At 35.0% G+C, this 24294-nt stretch overlaps 1 protein-coding gene across 1 annotated transcript in view; it reads left to right on the top strand.

The window, feature by feature from the left end:
- Nucleotides 1–24294, top strand: part of LOC125679846 (uncharacterized) — an 88120-nt gene that overhangs the window by 1233 nt on the left and 62593 nt on the right. Inside the window, exons 2-19 of the mRNA XM_056153349.1 lie at nucleotides 1026–1992; nucleotides 2427–2542; nucleotides 2657–2764; nucleotides 3407–3540; nucleotides 10830–10889; nucleotides 11638–11751; nucleotides 12210–12303; nucleotides 13218–13307; nucleotides 13920–14123; nucleotides 14280–14432; nucleotides 14825–14980; nucleotides 16155–16285; nucleotides 17485–19007; nucleotides 22009–22205; nucleotides 22504–22605; nucleotides 23192–23311; nucleotides 23517–23604; nucleotides 23836–23959. Coding sequence (XP_056009324.1) covers nucleotides 1488–1992; nucleotides 2427–2542; nucleotides 2657–2764; nucleotides 3407–3540; nucleotides 10830–10889; nucleotides 11638–11751; nucleotides 12210–12303; nucleotides 13218–13307; nucleotides 13920–14123; nucleotides 14280–14432; nucleotides 14825–14980; nucleotides 16155–16285; nucleotides 17485–19007; nucleotides 22009–22205; nucleotides 22504–22605; nucleotides 23192–23311; nucleotides 23517–23604; nucleotides 23836–23959 — 4019 coding nt within the window. The 5' untranslated portion in view covers nucleotides 1026–1487. The remainder of the gene's footprint in view (nucleotides 1–1025; nucleotides 1993–2426; nucleotides 2543–2656; nucleotides 2765–3406; nucleotides 3541–10829; nucleotides 10890–11637; nucleotides 11752–12209; nucleotides 12304–13217; nucleotides 13308–13919; nucleotides 14124–14279; nucleotides 14433–14824; nucleotides 14981–16154; nucleotides 16286–17484; nucleotides 19008–22008; nucleotides 22206–22503; nucleotides 22606–23191; nucleotides 23312–23516; nucleotides 23605–23835; nucleotides 23960–24294) is intronic.

Consider the following 24294-nt stretch of genomic DNA (forward strand, 5'->3'; position numbering starts at 1 on the left):
TACTCCTTAATCATATGATAATTACTAGTCCCAGAAATCTGATACACTTGAAACTTGTAAATCCAATCTATCAATTTTTGACTTGAACAGCAGATAACAGACACTGTTTAGTAAGGGTTACAACAGTAAACCCACCGAAAATGAAAGTAGACACTCCATTTCAGATTACATGTATCCTCTTCAGAGAAGTAGATAGACGTAGCTTACATCCACGTGCACGTCTCTTTGCAAACCTTCATGTTTTGATTCTTGAAAATGTGTAAATGCCGGAACCAGTGTCAGATTTACATATGAGACCAGTTATTTCCACAACTCTAAGCATTAATAAATGCATCTGTCATGAGGAAATAACATTTAGATTTATAACTTGCTGTTTTTGCATTTTCACATGTTTTCTGTCTGGGGTCTAAATTATAAGTAACTTAATTTTTTATCTTTCTTGGCGGTAGAAAAAATTTATCTTTTTAAAAGAATCGAAAATCCAAAGTAAGAAAATTTGGGAATTTTGGTAAACACGCATTTTGTTTCTCGGAAAACTTTTTTGTCATAGTTTAGAATTTATCTATTTTACAACGATTAACAAACAAGTTCTGCAACTTATATCAATGCTTTTCGTGAGCTCTGATTTTGGCGTGAAGTGGTCATTGATGTGAAAGGAAACCCCACATTTCTGAGTAGGATAATATCCTCTCATACAACCACTGCTGATCCTGAGGATTGAGCTCGGGTCACAGTGGTGAGAAATGAGTGTGTTAACACAAACACCCCAAGTTAAAAACATTACTCTTGGTGATATCAACAGAAAAACATGTATGTTTGAATAAAATTGAAATGTCAAAAAGATTCCCGAGAAACAAAACATTATGTTTAGTAATTTTTTCCAGGGATTATGATACGCGACAAGAGAGTGTTCTATATTGCAAAAAGTTCTGCAATACAGATTCATGAATACTTTCACTTTAGATATCAAACATATTTTAAAATCTGATGAAGATACAAAGACTAATAAAGTTTGAATGTTTTAGTTTTGCAGATATATTTCCATCACATGCTGATAGAGCAGAAGAATTCAAACAACGTGAAGAGGCTTTACTTAGAGACGACTATCGACGTTTGATGGAAGAAACGGAAAAGGCGGTGGAACAAGGAAGAGATGGGTTTCCATTTTCTCAATATCGTGATGCAAAACGTTGACAGAATTTAATGCCAAATTTTAGATACTACTAATTTATTCAAAATAGGAAAAAAGAATTTGGGAGGTTTTTGAGTTGATATGAAATGCTGTGTTACATATAGGTAGAATACTGTATAAGGAATTTTTATGTATTAAAATTTGCATGAAGTGTGTTTGTAATACAGTGTACATGTTTTGAATTGCACTGATGCATGTGCTATTTGATCAGATTATATTTTACTGCTGATGTATGTTGTGTAGATGCTTTTAATTGTAATTGATGTTTCATTTCCTATGATATTTCTGATGAACAATGAAAACAAGAAAAAATGAGGAGAGCTCAAAGTCGAAACTTTCGCTACAGAAGAAAAAAGAAACAGTGGTGAAAAAAGATTGGAAAAATATTTTGTCAATCCCGCATAATTCTTTAAATGAAACATGTGAATTTAAAGGAAATAGCAGGAGTAAGGAACAATCCAAGTGTCAAGTGACCGTGACTAAAGAAACACGGAATCAAGTGCCCGTGACTGTATCAAAAGAAGCACGGAATCAAGTGTCCGTGACTGTGTCAGAAGAAGCGCGGAATCAAGTGCCCGTGACTGTATCAGAAGAAGCGCGGAATCAAGTGCCCATGACTGTATCAGAAGAAGCGCGGAATCAAGTGCCCGTGACTGTATTAGAAGAAGGAGAAGTATGGAATCAAGTTGTTGAAGATTGCAATTCCTTGAAGAAATGTCCAACTTGTGAAACGAGCATGCCGCTAGAAGTTTTCCAGCATCATGTTAGGGACTGTCTTAAAGACAGATTCCAGATAAAAGGTCAGATTCATAGTCAATCTAAGGTCTCGTTTAAAGTCAGCATAAATTTCACAAATTCTATAGTCGTTATAATGATCTAGTTTGCCAATACAACCTGACAATGGGTGGAATGCTGTCTGAAGTGTTTTATACCAATTGTTGGACTGTTCTTTACAAACTAATTTTGACTATCGATTACTCCATTTACCTGATTAAGATATAGGGCTCAAGGTGGGTGTGACTAGTCAATGGGATGTTTACTCCTTCTAGGCAACTGACTCCACCTCTGGTGTGTCCAGAGTTCCGTGTTTGCCCTACTTTTAATTTTGTATTCTTTATAGGATTTATGAGATTGATAACTGTCCATTATCTTCACTTTTTAATTCATAGTATGAGTAACGTCAGTGCAGCAGTGCGTGATAAATGATAAAAATTAAAAATGTATCAACTTGTAGGTACAAATGAAGATGAGGAAACTCGGGATAAATTTGTTTGCCAGTTTTGTATGAAGGATCTATCTTACTATAACTCTACAAGGAAAACACAACACCTCAACAGATGCATGGATCAGGTAATCTGTGCGAATCATTTCTCTGATCTAATACGATTCAGTAATTTTACACAAGCCCTGTATGACCCTATATAACTGTGTGGCTGTATTACAGATATAAGTAATATATTACAGATAGATGAGATGAAACAAAAGGAAACTGAGAAGAAGAAAGAGCTAGAGCAGGCTCGACTGGCGATACTTGACTGTCCAATGTGTGGCAAAACTCTCAAAACCGAAAACGTGGGTCATTGTTTCACAGATCATCCAATTTATTTAAATTCTGGCATCATATAATCAAAGTGATTTCACAGGAATCTGTCTAAAGATTTAGAACATAGATCTATATGTTTTAGAAATACACTATGTAATCAAAATATGAAGAAACAAATGGGCCTCGATCAGTTCTTTCTCTCACAGAATGGACAGTTTTCGACTTATATCCTTTACTGAGTAAAAATTGTGTTAAAAAAATCTTTTAAATTCATCTAGTGAATTACCTGTTTTTGGCTTTTTCTATGGGGAAAAAAACCCTAGGACCATTTCATGTATAATGATGAAATATTGTGTATCCCAAATATTTTCTCACAAGCAGTGAAACAGATTGAAACTCTCAGGGTCAATATTACAATAGAACAGAAAGGTTCACATGAAGAAATGCATGCAGTCAGAGTGTTGTATATTACAATAGATCTGAATTTATCTGTAGATCTGAATTTATTAGTAGATCTGAATTTATCTGTAGATCTGAATGTATTAGTAGATCTGAATTATCTGTAGATCTGAATGTATTAGTAGATCTGAATTATCTGTAGATCTGAATTATCTGTAGATCTGAATGTATTAGTAGATCTGAATTATCTGTAGATCTGAATTTATCTGTAGGGTAGAAAGGTTCACATGAAGAAATGCAGTCAGAATCTCGGAGTTTCTACCGACCAGCTCCTGGCACTGATTAAACAACAGGAGGAGGAGAGACAGGTTAAGCTTGCAGCTGGTGAGGTGCCTCAGTCTGCAAAGTAAGTACTAAGATAGCAGCTGGTGAGGTGCCCCAGTCTGCAAAGTAAAGGTAAAAATACTCTGACCACCAAACAAGGTCACCTTGAAATAATTGATTGTCCTCTCCAAACTGTATTTAAAATTTGGGTATGTATCCATTGTGTAGAAGATTAATAAGTTTTAACCACAGGCATCTTTTGCACAATGCATGCAATATGGATGATCAGCTTAATTCAGAATAAATAAACCTTAAAACAATGCAAAGTTTCTGTTTTAAAAGTTTTATCATTATTATTTTTGCAGTTGGCATTCTGCAGTTATTGTCAACAGGCAACACAACTGTATATCTCTGCTGCAGCTTTGGTTCCTTTTCCTGCATTTTGAATACTCGAAAGTCACAGGAGCTTGCTCCTGGCATGTAAAATTAAGTATGGGGAAAAATCAGCAACATAGGTAGACTGTTGTTAATTTTTCACCTAAACTTAATTTCACAAGGGAGGAGCAAGCCCCTTTAAACAAGTGCATTACTGGCACTATAAAATTGAAAATGAAAATAGCCTGTAAATCGATTGTTGTGTTCATTTTCAAATGGCTTATGTATCCCGTGACCGATCTTTTTGTAAAGCCTATCAAAATAATCTAGAGTGTAGTCTCCGTGCTTCATCCCAAGCATGGAACACAATGTATAAGTTTTGTTGCATTTTGAAACTGGATTCCTATTGTTGTTGGTCATTTTCTAACTCTAAAACTATATTGGCAAGATGAGAGAACTCCAGATAGCCTTAAAAAATATTGTATCTTAACTAAGTTTTTAAAAAATGTTTTCAGGTTTTTTTTTCAGTAGGTCAGGAGAGGGAAAACAAATTTAATGATTTATAAACAAGATCTAAGTGAAGGAGATCACGTGACATGGACACGGAGTAGGAGAGGAAAAAGTGAGCTCCGCTGAATTTCTCAATATCTTGTATATTTAAAGTTCCACAGAATTCTTCTGGTGCAGAATACCCGATAATATCATACTTTATGTGATAAGACTTTTTTTTTTCTTGGATTCTTGGCGTGTTGTGGTGTGTTTGACGTGTTCTTGACATCGAACTGTTTTTTCAAAATGTCGACGGAGACTCCGAGCTCAAGGAAAGAGGAGAAAAAACATGACAAAAAAGCACCAGAGAATACGCAGAAAGCATCGGAAAGAAGGTTAGTGCAGTTGAGTTTACAGTCAGCCCCAGCTGCTGTTAAAAAAACGGTGGTTTCAGAAATACAGCCGCATAAGAAACAGAGATCAAGTAGTTCGGACATCGATACCCCTAGTGGAGCCCCCGACATATTGAATGACTTGAGTAAAATTCAGCAAAGCTTGCATGAAATACAACAAACAATGGTGAATAAGAATGATGTAAAGGAAATAATTGCATCCATTATTGTAGAAGTGAAATCGGAATTAAAAGGGGAATTAAAACAAGAAATTCTGACAGAAATTAAACAAACCATTAAAGAAGATTTGAAATCGGAGATCGCGGACGAAGTCAGAGAAACTTTCGATCAAAAAATAGACAACAAAGCCAGAGACTTTGAACGTCAAGTGAAAGAAATGGCAGATGGGCTCAATTTAGATCTAGAAACTATGCGGGAGAAATTCGTTGGACAAAATCGTGAACTGAGATCACTGAAAGAAACCCTAAAACAATGCCAAATCATGTCAGGGGATGCCTTACAATTAGCTAATTACAATCAACAGTACTCCCAAAAAAACAACATAAAATTTTTGGGTTGGAAAGAGACAAGGGACGAGGATCTGAGATCGGATTTATGTACCATTCTTAAACAAAAAGTTGGCGTAGATTTAAATCCAAAGGATGTGTTGGCAATCCATAGATTACCGAATGGAAAGCATGGTGGACCTAGACCAGTCATTGCGAAATTCATATCAACAGAGATTAAAGTGAAAGTGATTAAAAAACGATCAAATGAGGAACTCAAAAAGAGCTTTCTTATGTTTGACCATATCACGCCAAGGAACGCCAAACTGATCAGTGTTCTAAAGGAAGACCCACGGATTTTGTCAGCTTGGATCTATAATGGCAAAATATTTGCCTTAGATAAGGACAACATCAGACACAAATTTGATATCCTGGATTCTGTGGACGACAAAGTGAAACGATAACTTTCAAATATTAGCGGAGCCAAATACAAGACTGTTTACATCGGGATCGTAAGGTGATCGGGATCGGGATGATCAAAATAATTTGTAACTTTCGTTTTTGTGTGTGTAAGTGTAGTGTGTGCAAGCGTGAGAATGATAGGTATGAGAGGACAACTAGTTCATCAAAGGTATACTTTATAGGATTTAGTCTATTTCATTTAGTGAATTTGTTTTCCATTTTTATATGTGTAAAACCGAATGGATGATGTGATAAAAATAGCATCGGTGAATTGTCAGGGCAAAGCTACAGATTCTAAGAGACAAGATGTACTGAACTTTTACAAAAAACAAAATTATTCAATAATTTGTTTACAAGATACTCACTTTACACCCCAGGTGGAACCATTTATTGAAACACAGTGGGGATATAAATGCATATTCAATTCGTACAAGTTGAATTCAAGAGGCGTGTGCTTCCTTTTTAACAATAATTTCGAATTTAAAATTCACAATGAGAGTAGGGATGACGAGGGAAACCTTTTAGCTATCGACATTACTATTGAAGATAACCGAGTAACTATTATAAATATATATGGTCCAAATACTGATAACCCAAGTTTTTATGAGAAGGTTAGAGACACTTTTTTGAACTTAGATAATGATTATTTTATACTTTGTGGAGACTTTAATCTTGCTTTAAATCCCATATTAGATACACAAAATTATCACAATGTTAATAACCCAAAGGCTAGAGAAAAGGTTCTTGAGTTGATGAATGATTTACAACTTCTTGATTACTACAGGATTCTGTATCCTGACCAAAAAAAGTATACTTGGAGGAAGAAAAACCCTTTAAAACAAGCTCGTTTAGACTATATATTGATATCAGAAAGCCTCTCAAATATGGTGGAAAAGTTTTCTATTAAGCCTGGATATAGGTCAGACCATTCAGTAGTAGTGATAGAGTTAAAATTTAATACATTTAAAAGGGGTCGTGGACTTTGGAAATTCAATAACAGTCTACTGACAGATAAAATCTATATAGAAAAGGTCAAACAAACTATACTTGAAGTACAAAACCAATATCTACATGTTGACAATACAGACAACAATTATAGTATTTTTCTCGAAGTTCTTCTCATGGAAATTCGAAGTATAACAATTTCACACTCTTCTTTTAAGAAAAAAGAAAGAGACAGGCTTGAAAAAAAATTACTGGAAGAGATTGAAATCATAGAGTCGGACTATAACATTAATTTTAAACTTTTAGAGGAAAAAAAGGTTGAACTTGAAAATGTAAGGAAGGAAAAATTACAAGGTCACATCATTAGATCGCGGGCTAAATGGGTAGAAGAAGGGGAAAAACCTAGTAAATATTTCTGTTCTTTAGAATCCCGTAATTTTTTAAACAAAACTATCAAAAAAGTAGAAACACATAAAGATCAGGTCATATATGATCAATCAGATATTCTTCATCATGTCAAAGATTTTTATGAAACTCTTTACACATGTAAAGATTCAGATCTCTTAGATATAAATTTGGAAGATATCATAAAAGTCCCGGACACCCCTAGGTTAGACGAGACAGCTTCAAACTCTTTGGATGACAAGATATCTGAAAGTGAAATATATACAGTTCTTAAAAATATGAAAAATAATAAATCACCAGGAAGTGATGGCTTCACCGTAGAATTTTTTAAATTTTTTTGGAAGGACCTCAAAAACCACATTGTATCAGCTGTTAATCATATTTTTGAGAAAAAGGAACTCCCTATATCACAAAGACTGGGGATTATTACATGTTTGCCAAAAGGTGACAAACCCAGACAATTTCTGAAAAACTGGCGTCCAATTACTCTTCTAAATGTGCTTTATAAACTTATATCAGGGTGTCTCAGTTATAGAATAAAATCTACCTTAGATTATTTGATATCGGAAACTCAGTCTGGGTTTATAAAAGGCCGGTACATAGGAGAAAACACTAGGTTTGTGTATGATCTCATGTCTTTCACTGAATCCAGCAACACACCAGGTTTACTTGTACTGATAGATTTTGAAAAGGCTTTTGACTCTATATCTTGGAATTTTATATATAAAGTTTTAAGTTATTTTGGTTTTGGGGATTGCATAATTACTTGGATAAAAATCTTAAATACAAATATTAAAGCATCTGTATTACAAAGTGGTTTCCTATCGGAGCAATTTGATATACAGAGAGGCTGTAGACAAGGCGACCCTATTGCTCCTTATTTATTTATTCTTTGTGCAGAAATTTTAGCTATTCTTGTGAAACAGAATACAGATATCAAAGGTATAATAGTGAATGGTAAGGAACACAAAATTTCCCAATATGCTGACGACACAACTTTGGCTCTTGATGGTTCACCAAAATCTCTTTTTGCTGCACTTGACACTATAGACTACTACTCAAATTTCTCTGGATTAAAAATAAACAGCTCAAAAACAAAAATTGTTTGGATTGGCTCTAAAAAATTCTCTAGTCAAGTATATCACCATACAAGATGGAAACTAGAGTGGGGATGCACTACTTTCAACTTACTAGGAATAGAATTTTCTGTGGATATGAAAAAAATAGTCGATTTAAATTATAATATTCAGATACCAAAAATTAAAGCGTTGATACACCAGTGGAATAGAAGAATACTCACCCCCATTGGTCGAGTCACAGTCACCAAAACACTGCTTTTACCTAAGCTAAACCATCTGTTTATTACACTACCAAATCCTGATAAAGATATCTTGTCTTTTCTGAATAACTGTTTTTTTTTTAATTTATATGGAATTCAAAGATTGACAAGGTCAAGAGACAAATTGTCACCCAAGATTACTTAAAAGGTGGCATGAAAATGGTTGAGGTGAAAAATTTTATAATGTCTTTAAAATGTTCTTGGATTAAAAGATTAACAAACAGTCACAAACTATGGGTGGATATTTTTTTGGCAGTACATGGCAATGAGGTGGTAAAAAAAATGATAGATTTTGGAGATGAATATATTTATACTATTATAAACCACAGCAATGATTTTTGGCGTGATGTTTTTCAATCATGGTTAGCAATGATTCGAGTAATGGATGAAAAGTATTCCATGCAAAAACTCAGTTCTATTCCAGTATGGCATAACACAAATATGTGTGTTGGTAATAAAGACATTTATGTTAAAACATGGTATCAACATGGTGTGAAAATAATTGGAGACTTTTTAGATGAAGATGGAAATTTTTTATTACTACAAGATTTTTCACAAAAATTTAGACTAGCAAATGTATGTACAATGCAATACAACAGTATTACCAGTACTATATCTAAGTTTTTAAAGACTTTGTCTGTTAAGAGATCAGATGTTAAAAAAAATTGTACACCATTTATTCCTTTTTACTTTGAATTTATACTGTTGAATGATAAATGTTCCAGAGTGTTATATAATATGATAAATAGTAATGATCTCATACCCAAATCAATTCAAAAATGGAACACTGAATTATCTGTACATTTAGAAGGCAATGTTTCTGTCAAAGAGCTGTTTAAAGTTTGTTTTAAAACAAGTATTGATACCCAAGTTCAGTGGTTGCAGTACCGAATTCTTTACAAGCTTCTTCTTACGAAATATTACCTCAAGAAAATCAGTATAATTTCAGATGACTGTTGTTCATTTTGTAAAGATAATGAAGAAACAATGCAACATATGTTTATGTCTTGTTCTTATACTTTAGCACTTTGGAATAATCTTAGCATGCATATTTTCAGAAAAACATCAAAAAGAATTGGTTTTAATGTTAGTAATGTTATTTTTGGTGAAACACCTTTCAGTTTGTGTAATAAAGTTGTTAATTTCATAATTCTGTATACCAAACAATATGTTTTCAATTGTTCAAAGCAAAACAAAATTCCTCATATTACTGGGCTGATACATTATCTTTCTTTCAAATACAAAGTTGAAAAATTTGTAGCAATTAAATCATGTGAAGTTTTGAAATTCGACAGACTTTGGGAAAACTGGAAAATTATTTTTGATCTGTAACCTAGAATAAGAAGTATTCTACCAATAATGCTGAACTAGTAGTGTGAAAGAGTGTGAGAATGTATAAAATGATTAATATGTATCTTCATTACTATTACTGATGATTATGTGAATATGAAAAAAGAATAAATTATAAAAAAAAAAAAAAAAAAAAAGATCTAAGTGAAGAAGTGCTATGTAAATAGATAAATACCTCAGTAGTGGTACATTTTAGGTTTCTAATTCTACTGCGGGTAATACTTAAAGGAAGGCACCTGCGTATGCATAGTAATTTATCAAATCCCTGATTTGAACAAATGTGAATATAAATTTTGTGTAAAGGACACTTCACTGAATATTTTTATACCCAACGAACAAAGTTCGGGGGGTATATAGGAATCACTCTGTCTGTCTGTCTGTGCAGATTCGTGTCTGGGCCATAACTTCTTTATTCTTTGACTTAGGCATACCATATTTGGCACACAGGTCGATCACCATGAGATGATGTGTCGAGTACCTTCATGACCTCTATATGACCTTGACCTCAAGGTCAAAATTAAAGGTTTTTTACAATGATTCGTGTCAGGGCCATGACTTCTTTGTTCTTTGACATAGGCATACCATATTTGACACATGAGTGCATCACCATGAGACGATGTGTCGGGTACCTTCATGACCTCTATATGACCTTGAACTTTGACCTCAAGGTCAAAATTGATTATAGGGTTTTGACATAGTCATACCATAAGACATGGGTGTATCACCATGAGTCTATGTGTCATGTACATTCATGACCTCTTTATGACCTTGACCTTTGATCTCAAGGTCAAAATTATAGGGTTTTTTTTTATGCCATGGATTTTACCTACCATACTTTTACACTCAGGAAAGAGGTAATTTATACCTATTAACAACACCCTTTGGGAAATTTGGGTAAGTGGGGGGTATTCTTAGTGAGCATTGCTCACAATACCTCTTGTTTCATTCAGAGGACCTTTTTTATTCTGGTTCACTGGATCTAGAGAAGATTTTTGAATTATTGCATCCTATTATTTACTCTCTCCCATATACTGGTTTTCCGTTTGGGATGGCATTATTTTGTATGTACTCTGCATGGATAATTCATACACTAATTTTTCTTTACCAGAGCAGGCATTAGCAAGCTCAACAAGCAGGCTAAGAAGCAGAAGCTCAGAGAACCACAGAGGTAGGTGTCATATCTCTCGAGTCACAAAGATGTGAAAATTTCTGGGACGACAGTTTTATAATTTAATTGTTGATTTACTTCAGAAGTGGAAGTGAAAATTTCTAGGACAGTTTTATAATTCATTGTTATACGGATCCATCAACCAAATTTTTTTTTAAAAAATAAAAATAGAATTGAAAAAATCTAACAGAAATTGATACTTCGTAAATAAATCAATGGAAAATTTTGTATTATGAATGTTGGGCTCAATATCTACCATAGCTGCAATAATGTAGCCCTCTCCGATTTTTTTTTTTTTTTGGGAGACATCAGAATAAAAAAAAATCAGATTGGGATAGGGCTACATTATTGCAGCTATATCTACCAGAGAGCATGATGTTATATATGCATATCCTGGTTGATTTCACAAAACTTTAGGAAAATGTGGAGTTACTAAATTTTCGCTTTTTTTTTTTTTTTTTTTTTGTGTGTGTGTGTGTGATTTTTAGTCTTATTCCAACTAACCCAATTTTCTTGTTTAAAAATCTGTAAACCAACAAAATAAAGAACTGTAGCCTAGATATCTCTATGACTTGCTTTGCAGAGGTAGTTTGTGGTTTTTATTGTGCGTGATAAAACGTTGCATTTAGATGTCTTTGTTTTTATCTTAAAAGATATACATTTCATGTAATTCTTTTGTTTTCAGCTGTATACAAATAAGTATATGTAGAAGTAACATTGTTGTAAAAGTCAGCCTTTTTTACTGCAGTAAATATGATGAAGAGCTACAGACTGCCTTGGCCATATCAAACTCTCTGTGTAAGACTGCATCTACCGAGAAAACGGAAACCCAGGCCAAAAAACCGGGAAAGAAGAAAGGGGGGTAAGTCGGTAAACAATGTCTTTAGAAAAATTAATACGTATGTAGCCACAGAGACCAAGGCTAAAAAATCTGGGAAAGAAGAAAAGAGGTTAAGTCCGTAAACAATGTCTCCAGAAAAATATATGGCCACTGTAGGATCAAATGAATTGCTGGGGCGGCTTGGTCTCAAAAGACCTCAACCTCATCTTAAGGGAAAGAAGACTCCACTGGTACGGCCATGTTGTCAGAACCAGCAGTGCAATCAAGTGCGCTCTCAATGTACAAGTTTCTGGAAGGCGTGTAGTTGGTCTGCCAGTGATATCTTGGAGAGAGTTGATGGAGAAAAATCTCAGAGAGTGCATGCAGCTAGCCAGGAAGGGGGCCAACTAGTGTGGACAATGCCCGTACACATCTGCACATAAATAAAAAGGAGCCGATAACAACAAGTAGCCACAGTAATGTAGTGTTGTGATTTTCAGAGATCATGTGCCTGCCCCGCTGGTTGTTTTGCTGTCAGAGGAGGAGAAACAGAAACGTCGGTCAGAGAGAGTGGCCAGCATGCTCATTCCACAGGTATTTACACGCTCTTTGCAGGGTTTTACTGGTTGTACATACATTGTATTCAACATTTTCTTGGAAAAATATGAAATATGAATGCAGGGCTTTTTTTTTTCACTCAACATTTTTATGCATCCCCCCCCCCCCCCCCCAACAAAGTTTGGGGTATATTGGAATCAGCATGTCCGTCTGTCTGTAGACATGACTTTGTCCGTGTATGTTCTAGAAACTAGTGCATGGATTTCTCTGAAAAATTGTACACTTCTTACTCACGATATGAAGATGTGCACCTGGTATTTTCATATTGATTGGATAATTTTTCTTCTATTTACAGGCTTTTTTCTACTTATGGATTTAGTCATTTTTATAGTAAAAAGAATATGTTTTAAAAATTCATGAAGAGATTTGATTTAAACAATGTAAATACATTGTTAGACTGAAATTTTTAATCAGAATATTTAAAGTATTAAAAAGTTATGCTGTAGCCTAATTTCTATTTTGATTAAAAAGTGTCTCTTTGTCTGGAGAATATTTCAAACAAATTAAAAACTTTGAATCAGACCTTTCATTTTTTATTAAAGTAAAATAACATTTAATATGTACCTTACATTTTTATTTACAGTGAATGTATGAGTTTTTCTGTAGATATATCCTTTTTCTGTTGGGGTGGGGGGGGGGGGGGTGTTCATACTCTGGCAATTTTTAATCCATGCTTGTACCAAATTAAGAGAAATGATAATAAACAACCAAATTCTCTGAAAATCCTATTTATTGGTATAGTGTTTATATTGAGCATCACCAGAAGTATTTTAATATTTTATTGATTCACATTGATTTTTTTTAAAAGCAGTATTTTCAATAAAATAAGATAATATACTAGATGAACATCTGACCTCAAGTTCATATTTGAATGTTCATATTGATTACAGGAATCAGAAGATGATGATGATGTGGAATCTCTAACTCAGGTACTGCCTGAGAGTCAAATCCAGGAAAAATACACAACTGGGAATAATAAGGTACTCCTTACGTAAAATACGGAGAAATGTAAATAAAATTAGCCAGGATAGTTCTCTCTGTCACCATAAAAGCCCACCTTTCAGTACCTTCTGTACTTTGATTTAACTTCTACAGATCATGTGTGCTTATAGAGTTAACATATATTTGCATTAACCTTATTTCAAATGAGTTCAAACTGCGGACTTTTCATGGTTTGAGAAAAATGAGCATGTTAATTGAGACCCAGTTTCCTGGTTGAAGAGGTCTTTATCATACTTTGGTTTTTCTTGCTTTAAGAAAATTTTAATTAAGTGTTTATGTCCATATCACAAAATGAATGAAAATAAAATCCCCACAAAAATTAATGATTTTACTGTATACTCATTTGTATTTTGGGAAGAGCCCCGTGGAATCATAATGATATCATTGTTATATTAAACATGTCGCCAAATTAGTACTTAAACTATGCCTGTTGTCAATTTTTTTTCTGACCATTAGAAATACCTGCATTAAGTATTGTAAACATTAAAAATGGGAAAATAAAATTTTCAGTTCAAATTGTGTCCATGTCCCTTTAAATGATACCTGTACGTCTGTTATACTGTTGGTGTGTTCTATGGTTTGACTTGTAGTTGCCATCATTGTGGACTCGATGTAAGTTGTCGACAGGGGGACCAAGCTGCCTCGAGAACAAGGACAGATTTTATGTGGAGGAATTGATGCCGCCGATAGCAGTCAGTCGTTTTGTTGTCGGTTCCTCGGTTAAAAAAATTGAGGACATTCCTGGCAGGCGAAAGTCTTCATACCAAAGATTGGCAGAGAAACAGACGGTCGGTGTGAGTGTTAGATTGATTATACTGCGAGAATAATTATAATCTCCCGGTTATCACAAAATGGGATTCAAGTGGTTATTTTGAAAATCAATGTCACTATTAAACTTTTCAAACCTAGATAACCTTGTTTTCATGATTTTTTTCATTTTAAATTTTCAGTCGTTAGGCAGCACTAGTCTCCATGGTGACACTATGTTGGCATCCACACAAACTGCTGTTGTACTAGCAGAGTTAGAGGTCAGTGCCATAGCAACATCTGACCTCGACCTGACCTGCAGTGGTTTCTGTCCAGACTCTCCAGTCAAAGTACAGGTGACCATTTTGTGAAATTCTACATCATTCAGACTTATCAGAAATTCTACATCATTCAGACTTATCAGAAATTCTACATCATTCAGACTTATCAGAAATTCTACATCATTCAGACTTATCAGAAATTCTACATCATTCAGACTTATCAGAAATTCTACATCATTCAGACTTATCAGAAATTCTACATCATTCAGACTTATCAGAAATTCTACATCATTCAGACTTATCAGAAATTCTACATCATTCAGATTAATCGGAAATTCTACATCATTTAGACTAATCAGAAATTCTACATCATTCAAACTAATCAGATGAGTAATTGTGGACATGTGGTTGAAATTTCAAGTGTCTGGTGGGTGGCTTTTAACATGTATATCATCACCCTTTTGTAGGAGCATACAAGACGAAAAATGTCAGCAGCTTACCAGAAGAAAATGGTTTCCATGGTGAATAATCCTGACCTTAGTGATGTGAAAATCAGAACATGTGATAGTGCGCTATACGCTCATCGACTGATATTGAGTGTCCAATGTCCCAGTATACTCTCAGTTAGTACTTTATCATAGCAGCTAGTTCTTCATCATAGCAGTTAGTACTTCGTCATAGTAGTTAGTACTTCCTCATAGCAGTTAGTACTTCATCATAGCAATTAGTCCTTCATCATAGGAGTTAGTACTCATAGCAGTTAGTACTTCATCATAGTAGTTAGTTCTTCATCTTAGTAGTTAGTACTTTTTCATAGCAGTTAGTTCTTCATCATAGTAGTTAGTTCTTCATCATAGTAGTTAGTTCTTCATCATAGTAGTTAGTACTTTCTCATAGCAGTTAGTACTTCATCATAGCAATTTGTTCTTCATCACAGTAGTTAGTACTCATAGCAGTTAGTACTTCATCATAGTAGTTAGTACTTCCTCATAGCAGTTTGTACTTCATCATAGCAATTAGTTCTTCATCATAGGAGTTAGTACTCATAGCAGTTAGTACTTCATCATAGTAGATAGTTTTTCATCATAGTAGTTAGTTCTTCATCATAGCAGTTAGTACTTCATCATAGCAATTAGTTCTTCATCATAGCAGTTAGTACTCATAGCAGTTAGTACTTCGTCATAGTAGTTAGTTCTTCATCATAGTAGTTAGTTCTACATCACAGTAGTTAGTACTTCTTCATAGCAATTAGTTCTTCATCATAGTAGTTAGTTCTTCATCACAGTAGTTAGTACTCATAGCAGTTAGTACTTTGTCATAGTAGTTAGTACTTCCTCATAGCAGTTAGTACTTCATCATAGCAATTTGTTCTTCATCACAGTAGTTAGTACTCATAGCAGTTAGTACTTCGTCATAGTAGTTAGTACTTCCTCATAGCAGTTAGTACTTCCTCATAACAATAAGTACTTCCTCATAGCAGTTAGAATTTCATCATAGCAATTAGTTCTTCATCATAGCAGTTAGTTCTTTTTCATAGCAGTTATGTTGTTCTTCATCATAGCAGTTAGTACTTCCTCATAGCAGTTAGTACTTCCTCATAAGTTAGAATTTCATCATAGTAGCTAGTTCTTCATCATAGCAGTTAGTACTTTTATATATTAGATAGAACTTCATCATGGTAGGTTCTGTAGGTTGTACTTGATAGTAAGCACATTTTACAAAGACTATTGTATAAGCTTTCATATCTATTACATGTAATGTTTGCTTTTTTTTTTTTTGAATTGGTGGAACTTGCAGAACTGTGATGTGGATGTAGGCCTGACAGAGTTCTCCACAGACTCAGTGTTGGCTGTGCTGAAGTTTGTGTATGCAGGGGTGATATGTCTTCCTAAAGGATCTGTCTCAGAAATAAAGCAATTAGCTACAAGGTCAGTAAATAAAGAACAAAAATACACGATACATCAAACTGAAAGTACCCGGTAGTTAGAATTATAGGTTACAAATTTCATCAAACTGAAAGTACCTGGTAGTTAGATTTAAAGGTTACAAATTTATATTGCTTTGGGGTAATTGCACTCGATGTCTGACTGATGTGGTAAATTTGACTGATGCCATTTGAAAAGAGGAGAATACAAAAAATAATTTTATTGGTGTGTAGAAATATACATGTAGGTATGTTTTATTGTGTTCTCATTCTTTGTACGATAAAACTCCTTCCATTTACAATAAATGCAAATATGTGCAACACATTTTTATTATTTAGGCACAATCTTTTCCTCATATGTTTGCTCCCCACCCCCACCCCTGCCCACACCCCGCCCCATCCCCACATCCACCCACACCCTCGCCAAAGTTGGGGGGTATATTGTTTTCACTTTATCTGTCCAACATCCATACATATTTCTCTGTTTACTTTTTACCGATTTGTGTTTGAAATGTTGTAATCTGTGAACTGCACCTGATTATTTTCAGATTGATATGTTTAATTTTGAGAAAGTTATGGCCATTAGTAATTATTCTTTTATGATATTTCTGTATACTCGGCCAGTATCCTCACCTCACAAATAACTTTTATGGGTGAATTGTTTTCACCATGTCTGTCTGTCTAACTTTTCATTCTTCCATCTGCTACTGGGACAATGAATTGGTTTCACCTAGTTAGGTATGGATTCCCATTGGTGACTAAATATTTATACTGTGTTGCTGAAATTTGTATCTCCTCCTTTTTACGGTGAATATTGATAAAAATCAAGGTCAAAGGAATTTAGTGAAACATGAACAATGTTGTAAAAGATGTCTCTCCGGATCCAGTTGCACCACGGTTACTTAACTGAACAGACAGTTAACTTCCCATTAACTCTGACATTTATATAGCGTTAACTAGACGTTAACTGTCAGTTAAACTAAACTCATCTTTGTGCAACTGGGCCCTGGTCTTCAACTATGAAATATTTCTAATATACTCCAATATGGATGAGACCCTGTGTGGGGTGTATTAGTTCCATTAGGACAAGCCAAATTCTTCCTTGTTTGTCCATTTTTGGACCCTAAACTAGAAATAAATGTATTCTGTAGACAGTATATTTAAAAGCCAATATTAGAGTATAGATTTAGTGTGTCCTTTTAGGTTGGAGATTGATGATTTGGTGGAGATTTGTTCATCAGTTTCGGATAACAAGATTGATGAGGACCGGATGGAGAGAAATCTAAAGGATCCAGAGGAGGAACGAGACATGACAGATTTACAGCATATGCTGGATGAGGAGGTGGATCTAGGAGAAGATGAGGGGTGTAAAAGTGAAAAGAATGCCCAGGAGGAGATATCTAATGAAGAATATAATGACATCCGCTGCACGCAGCGGAAAAAGTACAGTGTTCCTGAGGCTGGCTGGAAAGGTGGAGGTTCAGAAGAAGTGGGGGAGGATGCTGGAGAAGATAGTGACATCAGTGAAGCAGAGATTTCTCTCTTCTTCCACGATGACAGTTTTAATGGTACTTCTGGAGAGCCGTGTGGGGACAAGGTTGGAAGTGAAGGTCACTCTGCATCAGAGAATGTGGAGGGTATCAAAGAGGCGAAAGTCACGGCTCAAGGTCAGTCCATGAGAACCAAAAATGTGGAAGGTCGTAAGACTGTCACCAGAAAAGAGGAAGATGAAAGCAGTGCTGATGAATCTGTAGACGATATGGAGGTTGATCAGGGAAATGAAGGAAACAGGAAGGACAAGGATGAAGAGAAGAACCGGAATAGTATTCTGTATGAGGACGAAGACTTGATCATTTACAGTGAGACGGAGGACACACCCAATTGTTCAGGGTCAGAAGTAGACAGAAGAATGTCAGAGGTCAACCATCAGTCTGATGACCTTGAAAGGAGTGGTGGTGTTAACAGTCCCCTGCTAGTGGACAGTGATGACAGCTCCCACAATTCACTGGAGGAGAATGAAGAATCAGATGGGGAGGGGTCGCCTGTTCTCCGCAGTTTGGACTCATCTGGTCTGGATTTGTTTGAATCCCCATTGTCATCAAAACTATCCTCAGCAGTAGACGACAATCAGAGTGGGTTTCAATCACCACGTATCAAGAGTCCGGCACCATGCAGAGAAAATTCCTTTAGTCCTTCCATGCCCCCTGGTAAACAATCAAAGATCTGTACACCTGTCAAAGTTTTCTCGCGAGGCGGATCCAGGAAGATCATGAGACGAAGTAATTTGGACAGGGAGAGGTATGAAACCAGGGATCAACAGGAGAGTACTGATCCAAGGAGTAAAAGGGTGGAGGATCACGTCTGTATCAGTGGTGGTAAATCATCAGTATCAACGAACTCCGAGTGTGAAGACGATGTCGTGTCTCTGATTGATGACCAGAGTGAAAGTAATGGGCCAGAGATCAAAGACAGTAGTCCAATGCTCTCGAAAAAACAACCTATAGTATCTCCTGTGTTTAGTCTGCCATCTAAGGAGAGAAAGGCTTTTAGATTTACCAAGACTAAAGCTGTAACAGCGAGTTCACAGAAAATAACGTCACCACGTATTACAGAAATACCTATTGTTATTTACTGTGATGATGAAAAAAAGCCACTGAAAAAATCTCCTAGTCGGCAGCACAAGGATGATGATGAAGACCTAATTGCAACTGTAGAAGATGAAATGGGTATGTTAGTCAAATATTTACTGATAAGTTTCTCGGCGTACTGTTTTAATGGGCGCAATAAAGTGAATGAACTTAAAAGCTTGTTTAACAAGGAAAACAAACTGAAGAAAGAAATTTTACATGTTGAATTACATTGTATAAATACCCTGATAAATGTAATTATACGATTTAGTGGAATCTCTAGTGCAATATTTTTCTGTAGTCAATGAAGTATATACACGTATGAGGAAATGTTGACCGCTTACTATAGGATACCCTATATACAGTACCCGCAACGTTATTCTTGACATTCCTATCGTGTTCTATCGTGCGTGTATCCTATCGTATCGTGCGTGTATCCTATCGTATCGTGCGTGTATCCTATCCTATCGTGTATCAGGTTTTCCGTTTTCTATCGTGTTTTGCGTTTATCAGGTCTATCGTGTATCGTATTTTGCGTGTATCAGGTTTTCCGTTTATCGTGAAAATCGTTTATCGTGTAGCTTCGGAAACTATCGGGATCGTATATTAAATCTAATGAAAAAGTACGATACTTTCCGAAAGCTTTATTCGTTTTGTTAAAGAAGCTATTTTTAGGAATCGAGGAAAGACAGTATATTTGAAGGAGAACATAAAGCTGTTGATTTTAAAGCAGAAAAAAGAGCTATATGTCTGTCCAGAGAGGATGAAAATTTATCGCAATTTCATTCTGTCTGGAAAGTAGGCAGTGGTTTGCCGAGCAAACCGAGGACAATAAAACTGAAAGCTCCTTCATCTGGAGTTCATAAACAGTTCCTTGTCTAGAAACAATTATTTGTAATTAACACTAACAGAGAAATAGAAAGTTCCGATCTGAAAGGAAAAACCAGTAAATTACATTGTTTATTACATATATTTTAATAATGGTTCTTTTTCTTCCGATTTCGTTCACCTGTATTCAACTTATATACCAACTACTGAACTTGTGCGCGTTCTTATCTATCTGATTTTGTGTATCACCCGTGTTTTGACAGTAAGCATTCTCAGGGGCATTGTATTTCACACATTTAGAAGATTAAGTTTTAAAAGAGTGCAAGGGTATATTGCATCTCCCAAAGTTCTGCTCAATTGGGCACGATTCAGCTGTCATCGTTGGTTTTTTTTTTATTTGTACATGTACACATATACCAATAGTCGTACGTGTAGATACTGGAAATGTATGCCGGTTTTGATGATTATTTGAATTTTTTACATGCTAAACACAAACATTTAATTTAAAGCGTTTCTAAATTGCGACTTTAAATCAAGCCGGGTTTCGTATATGTTTTTAATAGTTTATTTATTTTTTGTTAACAAAATATCAATTCATATGAATATGTTCCAATTACTTATGACTATCAATTATCACTCATAGTGTAGAAATATCTAACATATGAGCATATGGTGTAGTGCAGTGGATTGAATTTAAAACGGTCATTATGAAAATAATTGTAGTTGTTGAAAGAGCGGTGAACTCAGAGCTTGATGCAAAATAACCCCCCTCCTCGCTACACACAAAATATTACTTAGTTTTATTTGATATCCAAGATAATAGACAACAGAATAATACAGCTATTGAAGCATGATATCACTACATTATATTCCATTTTGTTAATTCCCTGTTTAATTGCTAAACACTCGGCATCAAGTGTGAATACCACGGGTCCTCGGAGATGACCTTAAAAACAGACGCCCCGTGTCACGGTAGGTGTGGCACGCTAAAAAACCCTCACTGCTCAATGACCGTAATTGCCGAGCTTAAGCCTAAATTTAAAAGCTCTTCACCGTTCATGGTGACGTCTCCATATGAGTGAAATATTCTTGAGCGAGACGTTAAGCAAGATAAAAATCAATCACTCCATTTATGATGCATATATTAAACATTCAAGGTGACAATATACGTTTTAGAATCATTGGCTGAGAAAATTCATATAGATATCAAATAATGAATTCAATACCGTATATAGTTTAGCTTCCGGATTTTAGCTGTAATGACGTTAAAGAAAACATAAATAGAATTTTTAAAAAATAAAAAATAAACGTACAACCGTGGATAATTACATTATATGCTTTAGGTATATATTAAGTATTGAAATCCTTCAATATTATTATCAACATAATGAAATTATTTTGTATGTATCAAACTTTCGTTCTGTCTAAATTGTTTCTAAATTTACAACATTTCTATCAGGTTTTCCGTTTATCGTAAAGATCGTTTATCGTGTTTTGCGTTTATCAGGTCTATCGTGAAGATCGTTTATCAGGTTTTGCGTTTATCAGGTTTACCGTGTATCCTATCGTATCGTGCGTGTATCCTATCGTATCGTGCGTGTATCCTATCCTATCGTGCGTGTATCGTGTTCTATCGTTTATCATGTCAAGAATAACGTTGCGGGTACTGTATGTCAGTATCATAAATATAAATCTGTCGTTAGGGGTGGTTACTATAGGCTACCCTATATATGTCAATTTCATAAATATAAATCTGTCATTAGGGATGGTTACTATAGGATACCGTATATATGTCAGTTTCATAAATATAAATCTGTCGTTAGGGATGGTTACTATAGGATACCGTATATATGTCAGTTTCATAAATATAAATCTGTCGTTAGGGATGGTTACTATAGGATACCGTATATATGTCAGTTTCATAAATATAAATCTGTCGTTAGGGATGGTTACTATAGGATACCCTATATATGTCAATTTTATAAATATAAATCTGTCGTTAGGGATGGTCTACGTGCTTCCATTTTATTATATTTACATTTCCAATGTTTTCACCTTTGATATCTTTACTAACTGTAATGATAGTTATTTCCTCATGAATGCGCTGCAATTGTGAACAATGCGAATGATAATCTTGATAAATATAGTATGTCTATTTTAATGGCAGGGAATTCCGAAAGAGATTAAATTAGAATGTAGATATCAGAAATAAACTCTATGTACATGTATTTGCAAAAATGAAATTCGTTTCTGAAAGATAATCTGTTGTTAGGGATGGATTGCCAAGCAGCAGACGTATGGGAAGACTTTGATGACAGTGGAATGGGTGGGTGTGTCATTACTTGTGATTTCCCCGCCCCTTCATTCTCAGCCAATAACTCGAAAGGAGAGGGCAGCACATCCATGAAATACACCAACCCCACTACTGATCCGGTTACACCCATAAATGCATCATCAGTTTCAAAACGGGTATTTATAGACTGTCAGCATATATTTACCATACTAGCATTGTTATGAAAAGTCTCCAATGTAAACTATATTCTCTTCGTTGTTTAATTTGAATATTACTTTAATTTGTTTAATTTAATCAATTTGTATAATTTGAATACCTTTGAAGAAATTTTGAATTCATTGTACATTTGATTTCATTATGAGATGAATATTTTTTATGGCAAGTCAAGTCCAAAAAATTTGAGTGCATAGCTTGGGGGGGGGGGGGTGACAGAACATGAAGTTTGAGTTACCGGTCAATCTTTGTATATCTCAGAAGTCGTCATGTAACATACCAGCGGTTCAGGAGGGAGAGGAGAATTTTGGTGATGACAGCTTTGATGTGGACATGGTCCTAGGTCAAGTAGCAGAAAATCAGGTAACAAGTTTGTCAAATTCACAGTAGGAAAATATTTCTCTCTAATCATTTTAGTATTCAGAATAATTCTCTGTATGATTACGAGGACTATTGTTCGAGAGTGCTTTTCACAATATACTACACGACACATATCGTTACTGTAAACTTCTTGAATTCTTGATTTGATATTGACGCCATAGTTTCTTGTAATGTTCTTGTTTGCTACAAATATTCTGTAAATAGACTTTGGGAACTGTAAACTAATTTTTATTTGCGATGACATTATTTCGGAATTAACTAGTGCAGAATTAGTTCGTAGCGACTAATTTTTGCAGCTCATGTTTTTTAAAAGGAAAACAAGAAATTAAAGGACTGGTTCACAGTGAGAAAAATCTTGTGAACTTCATGAAAATTTCTCACACACAAATGACAATTGGGTTACAGTTGCACTTTTACTTCTGAATAAATATATGCAGAATTCCTTCAAGAAATGAATACAAGAGACTAAAGGACTGGTTCGCAGCGAGAAATATCTTGAAAATTTCTCACACACAAATGATAATTGGGTTACAGTATATACACTTTTACTTTACTTCAATGTTTGCAGAATTTCTTCAAGACACCGACTGACGGCCGACGACCTCCGAAATCCCGGAAGGAATGGATACCTCCATCACCCTTTACACCAATGCCGGAGTTTGAGAAAATGGCTACTCCACAACTCAAAGTGAGATCAAAAGCACACAAATAGTTATTCATATTCCAAACCTGCATCTCGAAGAAATTTGAATTTTGCTGTAACCAACTGTGACATAAAAATGTGGATTGATTTGCTGTTGCATATCATAATTATTACACTTATTAATCATCATAAATTTTCTTTTCAAAATAGCATTTGATATGAATTGGGTTTTATTTTTTCTATTTTTTAGCAAGAAGTGCAGAAGTTTGGGGTGAAGCCTGTGGGGAAAAAAAGAATGCTGCTTCTTTTGAAGGATGTCTACAAACAGACACACCAATGTATGTTCCCATTTTGTGTTAGATTCGATTATTTTGCATTCAGTTTAATTTTTTCAACCCTGCTGTCGGATAGAATTTTTTTATATTCAAGTTTCCAAAAGAAGTCAGCCATTGTGATGATGTATTGCTCCTCCTGGGGGTCTTATGTAGAAGTCAGCCATTGTGATGATGTATTGCTCCTCCTGGGGGTCTTATGTTAAATTTTTTACTCCGTTTGAGATTGTTTAACAGATGAGACAGACAGCGAGTTTGAGATGTCCGTTGATGAGATTGTAACAGAGCAGAATGATGAAAGCAATCCAATCTCGGTGTCTGATGAAGAAGAAATCAGCAGCAGCCAGGACTCACAGGGGAGGTAAGAAAGGGTTGTAAGAAAGGAATGAGACTGTCCATGTACTGTGAAAACTGCCTAATCTGACATTTGTGTATACAGTGAAAACTGCCTAATCTGACACCTGTATATACAGTGAAATCTGCCTAATCTGACACCTGTGTAATACAGTGAAAACTGCCTAATCCGACACCTGTGTATAATACAGTGAAAACTACTTAATCCAATACCTGTGTATAATACAATGAAAACTGTCTAATCTGACACCTGTGTAATCCCTTTCATTGGACATTCCGACCGTTATCTTCATTCATAATTTCATTGTTTTTACACTGTTTATTCTGACTTGCAAATAAATA

Source organism: Ostrea edulis, chromosome 2 (genome assembly GCF_947568905.1).
Source record: "Ostrea edulis chromosome 2, xbOstEdul1.1, whole genome shotgun sequence".
Classification (NCBI taxonomy): Eukaryota; Metazoa; Mollusca; class Bivalvia; order Ostreida; family Ostreidae; genus Ostrea; species Ostrea edulis.